The sequence below is a fragment of the Phalacrocorax aristotelis genome, chromosome 5 (genome assembly GCF_949628215.1).
Source record: "Phalacrocorax aristotelis chromosome 5, bGulAri2.1, whole genome shotgun sequence".
Lineage (NCBI taxonomy): Eukaryota > Metazoa > Chordata > Aves > Suliformes > Phalacrocoracidae > Phalacrocorax > Phalacrocorax aristotelis.
The window spans coordinates 35,746,323-35,756,244 of record NC_134280.1 but is presented as its reverse complement, the minus strand read 5'-3'; the positions used below and the strand labels follow the sequence as shown (position 1 = coordinate 35,756,244).

Sequence of the window (9,922 nt, the reverse complement as noted above, 5' to 3'; positions counted from 1 at the left end):
TTTTTGTAGAGCGGGGACCAGAACTGTACACAGTACTCCAGGTGTGGCCTGACAAGCGCTGAGTAGAGCGGGATGATGACTTCTTTATCTCTGCTGGTGATGCCCTTTTTGATACAACCCAGCATCCTGTTGGCCTTCTTGGCCGCAGCAGCACACTGTTCACTCATGTTGAGCTTCCTGTCCACCAGGACCCCCAGGTCCCTTTCCACAGAGCTGCTCTCCAGCCAGGTGGATCCCAGCCTGTGCTGCACTCCTGGATTATGTTTTCCCAGGTGCATGACCTTACGCTTCTCCTTGTTGAACTTCATAAGGTTCTTGCTGGCCCACTCTTCCAGCCTATCCAGATCTCCCTGCAGAGCAGCTCTCCCTTCTGGAGTGTCTACTTCCCCATTCAATTTGGTGTCATCTGCAAACTTCATCAGGCTACACTTGATGCCGTTATCCAGATCACTTATAAAGATGTTAAATAACATTGGGCCCAATATTGATCCCTGGGGGATGCCACTAGTGACAGGTTGCCACTTGGAAAGGAGCTATTTACCACCACCCTTTGGGTGCGGCCTGTCAGCCAGTTCCCCACCCACTGCACAGACCACTTGTCTAGGCCATAACACATTAATTTCTGCAGGAGGAGACTGTGGGGGACCATATCAAAGGCCTTGGAGAAGTCCAGGTAGACAATGTCCACTGCCAGCCCCATGTCAACCAGGCAAGTCACTTTGTCATAGAAGGCCACCAGGTTTGTCAAGCACGATCTGCCCTTAGTGAAGCCATGTTGGCTTTTCCCAATCACATGCTTCATTTGACTTGTGATGGCCCCCAGGAGGATTCGTTCCATAACTTTCCCAGGGATTGAAGTAAGGCTGATGGACCTATAGTTACCTGGATCCTCCCTTGAGCCTTTCTTGTCGATAGGGGTAACATTTGCCTTCCTCCAGTCCTCTGGGACACTCCCCGTTCTCCATGACTTCTTGAAGATTATGGAGAGTGGCCTTGCAAGGATGTCAGCCAGCTCTCTCAACACCCTTGGGTGGATGGCATCAGGGCCCATTGATTTGTAGGGGTCAAGCTCCTGTAGTAATTCATGTACTAACTCTTCCTTCACTGATGGTGGGTCAGTGTTTGGTTCAATCAGCAATTTTGTTCCCAAAGCCTGGGACCCGACAGAGTTGGTAAAGACAGAGGTGAAGAAAGTGTTGAGGACCTCTGCCTTTTCAGCATCATTGGTAATTGACTCACCTTTTCCGTTTAACAGTGGGCCTATGTTTTCTGTCTTTTTCTGCTTATGGTTGACATGTCTGAAGAAACCTTTCTTGTTATTTTTGACATCTACAGCCAGTTTCAATTCACGCTGGGCTTTTGCTTTTCTAACTGCATCTCTGCACACTCTGACAATGCATTTGTAGATCTCGACGGATAATCCTCCACTTCTCCATCTCTGGTATGCTTCCCTTTTGGATATGAGTAGACCCAGGACGTCATGTCTGAGCCATGGGGGCCTCTTGCTCCACTTACTTCCCTTTCCTTTGTAGGGGATAAATTGGCTTTGTGCTTCCAATAGGGTTCTTGAAGAACTCCCAGCACTCACTAGCTCCTTTGTCTTTCATGGAAGCTTCCCATTGAATCCCTCCCAACTGAGCCCTGAGTGAACTAAAGTTTGCTCTTCTAAAATCGAGAACCCTTGTCTTAGAGCTGACCTTCAGCACACTCAGCAGGATAATAGTTTAATACGCAAAAGCCGCACACATAAGCCAAGCAAGGAATTGATGCACTACTTCCCATGGGCAGGCAGGTGTTCAGCCATCTCCAGGAAAGCAGGGCTCCATCATGCATAATGGTTATGTGGGAAGACAAACTATCATCACTCTGTCTCCCCCCCTTCCTTCTTTTCCACCAAGTTTTATACACTGAGCGTGATGTCAGATGGTGTGGGGCATCCCTTTGGTCAGCTGGGGCCAGCTCTTCTAGCCATGCCCCCTCCCAGCTCCTTGTGCCCCCCCAGCCCACTCATCTTGACTCTGTGTAAGCCCTGCTCAGCAGTAACAGAAACATCCCTGTGTTATCAACACTGTTTCCAGCACAAATCCAAAACCTAGCCCCATACCAGCCACTGTGATGAAAATTAACTCTACCCCAACCAAAACCAGCACGTTCTCTACCACAATGAGAATGAAGTATTTGCAGAGCATTCTGTTATTATAATATATAACTTGCAGTGGTTGAGGAATCTGTTTCAATAGGTAACATGCTCCATTACCTCTCTTTCTTAAAACAGAAAGCTTTTTCTAACAGCGTTTTAAGGTTTTTCTGCAAAATAAGCTAACTACTTTAATCCTTCCTGCAATGAACAACATAACACTGGTTTTATAACACATTTTAATAGACTGAGAGTTCTTCAGTATATCACCTTCATTGTTTTAGTCAGTCTCCTACTGCAATAAAGAAACCCAACCCTGTATTTCTTGTCTCTTATGTATTATTCCAATAATAAAGACCAAATATATGCTTCTCTTGGCACTATATTGTTGATTCATTTTAGATTTGATTCCATTAGTCCTATAAATCTACCTCATTATTTCTAGTTGGTATTTTGTATTTGCTTGTCCTTAAGTGTACTAGTCTACTGAATTGTTTTATTTGGTTTTTTTGAAAACCAAACATCATTGTATTTGTAAGTAGGTGTTCAGAAGTGTTAGCAGCTGCTTTCAAAATGGTATAAGCTGCAATTTCTCCACTTACTTTTATGCTTTCAATTTTCAGCCACAATTAAAAAAATGTACAGAATGAGACATTGAAGCAAACCTTTCATGACCTTGTGTGCTATATGATCACGGTTCATCAAAAGGCCATCAATAACTACTCACTGAGCACAGATTTTTCAACCGTGTAATTTTTTTATTTCATTTACTGAGATAGGCCAGGAAACTGTCATGATAGCATTTCTAATTCCTTGTTGCAAGACATCTCCACGTAAATATTTCAAAAAGTCTTTACTACAATTACTTGGGGTATTGTTCACATATACTTGTTTTGGAAGAGCTTTAAGGTTTTTTTTTTTTTTCCATTAAAAAAATAAATCAGTGTTGCTGTATAAACTCTGAGATGAGATAAACATAATAGTGATCTGTTAACTGTATCTGTGGTACCACGCAAGAAAGCTTCTGTGGTGTTAGAATCAAGCTCTCTGGTTCAAACAGTAGTTTTGGGAGGCTTGGGGTGCTCCACTTCCAGTTCCTTAGGATGGGTCCCCAACAGGAAGTACGTATGGGATTTTATCAGCATTTGTTACACAAAAAACCACAGCTATTTAACAATGCTTTCCTCTTCAACGTTCAGAAAGTTTGGAAGCAGGGAGAGACTTCTGAGCAGCAAGACTGACTGGCTTGTTGATCCCAAGGAAGGCAGGACCAGCACTAAGAACTGGGATAATGGAGAGATTAGGTGTAATATGGAGGAAAAAAGGGTTTGCTCACTGTTGGTTTACAAATTCCAGTCTTTCATCTATGTTTAAATCAGTGAGCCACACATATAAACACATACTGCTGCACAGGGCCTATGAAATATGATAGTTAAATGTATTAAGTGATATATTACTTTATCAAGAAGATAAAACTACTTAATGGTACAGATAAACTACTTTACCAAAAGATAAATTAATTGTAGTTGAAAACCCATGAAGATGAGACTCCAGCAATGCTACGTAACAAAATGTAAATACTATGCACTCTGCCAATGCTTTCTGTTCAATGAGGGATCTTAATTTTTGGAAGAAGGTTAAGTATTGGTGAAAAAGTAATGCACGTACCTTGTTGATTTGTTACATCTTGCCCTCGAGTCAAAAAAACAGAATTTAAAAAACTGTAAAAAACAGACAGCTTGTTCATCTGTTTATAACTGTCCCACAAATCCCAATTACTTATTCATATTTAAATGGCAGCAATTTTAAACATATGCGTTATGAATTAGAAAACTCTTATTGTCATCCAAAATGAAGAGGTACTTAATACTTACTCATTCCAGTAAATACCATTGCAATGAATAATAATGTGAGAGTGTATTACATTGATTATCAAAAGGCAAGGTCAAATAAAGCATTATTGACAAACCTCAGAACCTGCATATCAACAGCTCACTTAACACTGTGATTAGCTTTACTGAGCTGTTTCTAACAAAAAGAGAAAATTAGAAGGCACTAGCCCTATACCCCTGATTTTTTTTTTTTTGTATAAGTAAGAATAGGCTTCTCACCCCAGCAGCAGAAAATTAGGTACTGTTGAAATTCAGTTGTACTGGCCCAGGTTAACACATTGACATGTTCTGGAAAACCCATGCTCTCTCATGTTCGCTTTCTGTAACTTTTCAGCCATGGAAGGTATGAAATTTTTTTAACATGTAGTGTATATTATAACTCTCATATGAGTTATATATTATGATATATATTATACATATACACACTTTATAACACGATTTAAGCGATGGGGATACTTTCATTTCTGTAAATTTTATTAGAAAGTACACTTTTTTTTGGCTATTGTTTTAATACCTAGAACTCTTAGACATTTGTGGAACAGTAACTGGAATAATTTTGGTGATGTCACACAGCATTTATTTCTCTGACAGATGATTTTTCAACACTTGTAAACCAAGTAGTGTCAATAAATGTACAGCATTGACACAGCTTTTATTGAACAATTTATAGTTGCATTTGCTTTAGTAAGTTACTTTTTAAGATGCCAACCATCGTATCTTCTTTTTTAGTTTTGGCACCTTGATGGCATCTTCTTCAACTCTTTTTGAAATATCAATTCCAAGGGGAGCTCTAGAAAATAATAAAAAAAGATGTATTAAAAGCAACATTATTGCCATCACACACACGTGCAGATTCACAGATGTTTTTTACAAGGAGCATGGGAGTCAAGAGATTCCTTGCCCTGTAAGACTGCATTAAACCACCGTGTTAAGATGACTCTGTGTTAAAGACTGTTAAACCTGCGATGGACCATTAAAATCGTCCATCTGAAGCTGCACCTAGAAGCATTGAGGAAATGTTTGCAACTCAGGGAAACACAGTTGTGATTTCAAAGAGATCTTTTTGGAACATTGTTTTATTCAGCTTCTGATTTAGTTGATAATTCATTTTGTATATCTCACTGATTAATGCAAGACACACTAGAGATTCACAGGTATCTCGTTATGTGACCATCTTAAAGAATGTATAGTCTACAGCAAATAAAACTTAGTATTTTATTCACTGAGAGATATAAAGCAAGTAATTTTTGAAGAGTATTTTTTAATTTTTCACGTGAAAATTACAAAACAATTTTTTTTTTGTCCTGAGACCTTCCAAGTCTGTTTTCCTGGAAATGGAAAGGGGTAAAAACCTGGAAAAAACAAGTTTAAGACCAGCTGGTACTCTTGAAATACCTGAACTTTATTTGGCCTTAAGCCTAGGATCTACTTAAATCCACAGAACAAGTCTTACCTAACAAGTAATTAAAAAAATCAGTATTATCAGTTTAAAAAAAAGAAGTATTACCAGATGTTATGTGGGTCAAATTCTTTTTTTTAATTGATTGCTCATTATGAATACACAGTTTGACTTGGAGCATTTTGATTTATGTCTCCAGTGACTGACAAGCCAGGAGGAAGTGTATTACAGCTTAACTTGCTCCAGTTTTCCCATATGACAATGGTCATAGGAAAATACACAGAACTGTTATGATGTATGGCAATTTAAATTCCTGAGCCAAAACAAGCATAAATGCCAGACACAATCATTCGTATTTCACAACTACACTGGAAAGGAAGTGCTGGTAACTTTTAAAGCTTATATGCACTGCAAAGATACTCCTCAGCAGCTTCTGCTACTCTTTTTAGTCTACACCTCCTTCCAGTTGACCACTTCCACTATTGACCATAGTGAATAAGTGAAGAAACAGACACTGAACCAACTGAGTCACTTACTTCGGTTCATAGCGGATGCCATCAGTACTATGTAAAACACCAACTCCTGCACGTAACTTCTCAATGCCATTCCTAAGCAAGAAAGCAATTATGTAAAAATTATGTCATAACTATCTGAATATGTGTATATGGTTCAGTCACCATCAACAGAAGTTCTTGATTCTGATGTCAGCTTCTAAAGAATGTTATAGAAACACATGCAAAGAGAAACAGCTCTTACCATGCGATCATAACACCGTTATCGGTGCACAGTCTCGGAGGAGGGCACAGAAAAGCAAAATCATTTGCATCTGCCAAAGTCTGTAGACCTTTTCGGATATACTGATTACTTGCAACTCCTCCCGATAAAACCTGACAGCGGTTTCCAAAAGAAAAAAAAAAAAAGCATTAACTCAAAAGTACTGATGGGTCACACTCAACTAACACTCCCTTTTAAAAAACATTACCAGATAATGTTTTGAAGACAGCAATAAATAATGCATTTTAAGATTAAAACATATCTTCAAAGATGAAAACATATCAGGAAAGAGTACAATAAGTGAGCTTATTACACTAGAAGAGATTCCTGAATAAAAGCTTGTTACAACTAGAACAGCTCTCAAGTATTGGGGGGCACTAGGTCAAATTATGTGACCTACATTGTTATGGAAGGTCAGATTAGATGGTAAGAAAATATCTTTCTAGCTGAAAGCCAAACTAGGAAAGATGTTATTGTGAATATTTATATGAATATTACTTTAATCCTGGTATTTTAACAATGTAATACTTACTGACATCCTCTTCACCTGTCAAGGGAGAAAGTACAACAAGGCACCTGCATCTGCACCTGCATCTTCAAATGCAGGTCAAATATAAAAAAGAAAAAAGGAATGTATACCCACCAAAGTTGCATTTTTTGATGATAATATGCTGTTTTTTCTGCAGAACAGCATGGCTCGATATGTCCGCTGGAAAATATGAACAGCCACCGCGTGCTGTGCGGCAGCAGCAATATCTTTAACACAGGACAGGATCTCACCTTCTTGAATACCTATAAAAATGTATGATCAAATGGATTTACCCGAGTATAGGTTATCAAAAACATGGTTTGTATCTGGCTGTGTTTGAAAATACCTTCTTCTTTTTCTTTTTGTGTAATGGCTTTATTGACAAGGTTCTGAAGTCCAGAAAAAGAAAAATCACAGTTACGATATTGTTGCATGGGAAGTCTGAACGTGTGCTGCTGCCGGTTTCCAGTCTGAGCCAAGTGCTCTATCGCCTTCCCCCCAGCCATGCTGCGGCACTCTGGGTGCTTTCTCAAAGAGAGTCTTCTTGCCACCTAAGGAGATAATAAACAACAGACTCTGAATAGACAGCTAAATTAATTCCTCCTGTAACTGCATCATCACTGTATTGTAGTCCGTGGAGTAAAATTAGACACCACAAAATCCAACTGAACGTGAAACTACGAACAGGGCAGGTGGGGGTTTTTTTGTTTGGTTTTTCGTCATCGTTGTTGTTGTTTGTTGGTTTGGGGTTTTTCTGGTTTGGTTTGGCTTCCCCCCCACCCCGAAAATGCAATTCTAAAACAGTTTGGGCAAACATGAGGATCAACACATTTTGCAGGAAACATTAATTACCCAATTTTTATGCTATAGGAAAAAACACACACAAACTGCCGTGTTGTATTACTAGATAAACAGGAACAAAGTTGGTTTCAACTTTAAACAATCCCCTTTCTGACTCCATTCACTCACCCACTTTTTTAATTAATACACACAACATTGTTTAAAAACTCTGCTTGTGTTTGAGAACATAACATTGTGATCTATTTTACAGGTTGTTCTCGGTGACCCAGAAAACTTAAGATGCTGAAAGCCAAACCAGCCTTTTTAAGCTGTAGAAAAAAAACCTGGCAAGAAATGTTTTACTATGTATTGTTCTCCGCATCCTTTAAAATATCACTATCAATCTTCTCAAATTCATACAACTCATTTGTATAATGGGTGTCAATGAAACTTCCAAGACCAGTTTTGGCTGTCTATTTGCTAACAATATAATTAATTTACATATGTTACAACTGATGCTATGCACAGATTTTTAACAGCCTCTTGTGTCTTAAATCTATGGTATTTCAAAATAAAAACTTAAGTAACACTCATATTACACTGTATTACTGTCCTCGGGCTGATGACAACACTACCATTATGTAGTATAACTGCAATAAGAAGAAAAAAACCCTAGATTCACTTATGTAAGGAAATGTTACCTTATCCAGCATGTCACCCGGTGCTATATCTATGGACTGTCCAAGCAGAAGGAAATCCGAAACTCCTCGTGCTACTGCCAAGATGCAGTGGCCTCCAGAGAGTAAAAGAACTAAGAAGGGAAATTCCACGTGATGTGTCAGTCTGATAGTCAGTGCGTGAGCCTCCATGTGATGAATGGGTATGAACGGCTTCTGGTACCTGTTCACCAAGTTCAGACTGTACTGCAGCCCCACTTCAAGGCTTAGCGCAAGTCCTGGTTTTATTGTAGTTGCAATAGCTGCAAGGTCACGTACTGAAACCCCACTGACACTAAGTGCTTCTTTTACTACTTGCTCGATGTTTTCTCTGTGAAGTTGCTGTGCCACCAGAGGAATTATTCCACCTGCTCTAGTAAAAACAAAGAATTACAATACATTTGTATTTCACAACAGATAGAATGGCATAAAAACAGATTTTAAACACCTCTTAACCTTGCCATATCCTGCCTGTTTCCTTTGTACATTCTCAAATGCCTTGTTTAGTGCAACGGGCACCTATGCACTGCAGAGAGCATAATTATCACTGGAAGGTCAGAAAAGGATGTAACTTTCCCTTTTTGGTACACATGCCTCTTAAATGTATCTCAGCACTGTTCCAAGACAATGTCTGTAACAGTATTCATAATCCCTATCTTGTCAGTCCATGTACTTAGCCAACAAAGCCTATATCTGATTAATTTTCCCATAAAAAAAAATTGAGACATTTTGTGGTTTTAGCAGTAATAATGGTTTCATCCTTAATTCAAGCTAGATAAGTAATCTGCATCTTTGGGAAAGAAAATACTGGATGAAACTTGTCAAATGCACAGCATATCTTTCCTCACCCTTAGTAACCCCTCAGACAGGATGCGGTGTGGCCCCAGGGACGGGTCTTTACGCCTACCCACTTCTTACTGAGTTTTGTGGACATTAGATTTTTATACAGGTGATACTACGAGGAAGAACAACAATAACATCACTGTTAAGGCAAAAGCCCCGAGAGAAGTACATTCTCACTCTAAATGGACTTCCTTCTGGCAGTGCAGCGCCTCTCCCAGCACGTCGCCGGCGTCGTCCACCACCGCCGCGCCAGTGTCATCGCAGCTCGTCTCTATCCCCAGAACCAGCTTCCGAGAGTGCCGGTGCCCGGAGCCACCAGAGCTGCCCCTCAGCCACGCAGCTCGGCCGCGTTTAACCGATGTCAGAAGGCTTTTGGCAATGCCGTTCATTGTTAACGATCTGTCTGGCGGTTACGTCTAGGACGGAGCCGTCCCCGCCGCGCCGTTCCACCGACAGAGGCCTACCTCCACCCGCCGCCGCTGCAGGCCTCGGGAGCCGCCTCCCGCCGTTCCCCGCCCCGCCCGCCGCCGGGGCTCCCGGCCCGGCAGCCGCCGCTCCTGCCGCCGCCGGAAGGCGGGGAAGCAACGTCCGCCGCCCGCGGGCGAGTCACTTGCGTTCCGCGAGTGGAGAGCCGGGCGGGAGCGGCCCGGCGCCCCCGGCCCCTTCCCCTGGGCTCCGGCGCCGCCCCGCCGCGCCCCTCGCGGAAAATCCTGGTCGCCTGAGCACAAACCAGCCATTTCCGAGGGCCAGCACAGCCCTGGGGTGGTCGCTGTTTAAAAATCGGGCAGTTAGCACTTCCTGTACCAATAACACAAAGAATTACTTCCAACTGCAAAAAAAAAAAAGAATCCG

At 41.1% G+C, this 9,922-nt stretch overlaps 1 protein-coding gene across 2 annotated transcripts; it reads right to left on the bottom strand.

Annotated features, from left to right (window-relative positions):
- Positions 1–4,583: 4,583 nt before the first annotated feature.
- On the bottom strand, positions 4,584–9,599 carry OSGEPL1 (O-sialoglycoprotein endopeptidase like 1). 2 transcript variants are annotated; one of them, XM_075093947.1, is made up of 7 exons: positions 9,248–9,599; positions 8,213–8,600; positions 7,078–7,282; positions 6,846–6,994; positions 6,185–6,315; positions 5,965–6,036; positions 4,584–4,819 (listed from the first exon to the last, which is right to left on the bottom strand). In XM_075093947.1, exons 1-7 carry the CDS (start codon positions 9,457–9,459, stop codon positions 4,726–4,728), a joined length of 1,251 nt encoding a protein of 416 aa, XP_074950048.1. In that variant the 5' UTR covers positions 9,460–9,599; the 3' UTR covers positions 4,584–4,725. The 2 variants fall into 2 exon arrangements, with proteins under 2 accessions (XP_074950048.1, XP_074950050.1); XM_075093949.1 differs by having other exon boundaries at positions 8,213–8,595.
- Positions 9,600–9,922: the final 323 nt, after the last annotated feature.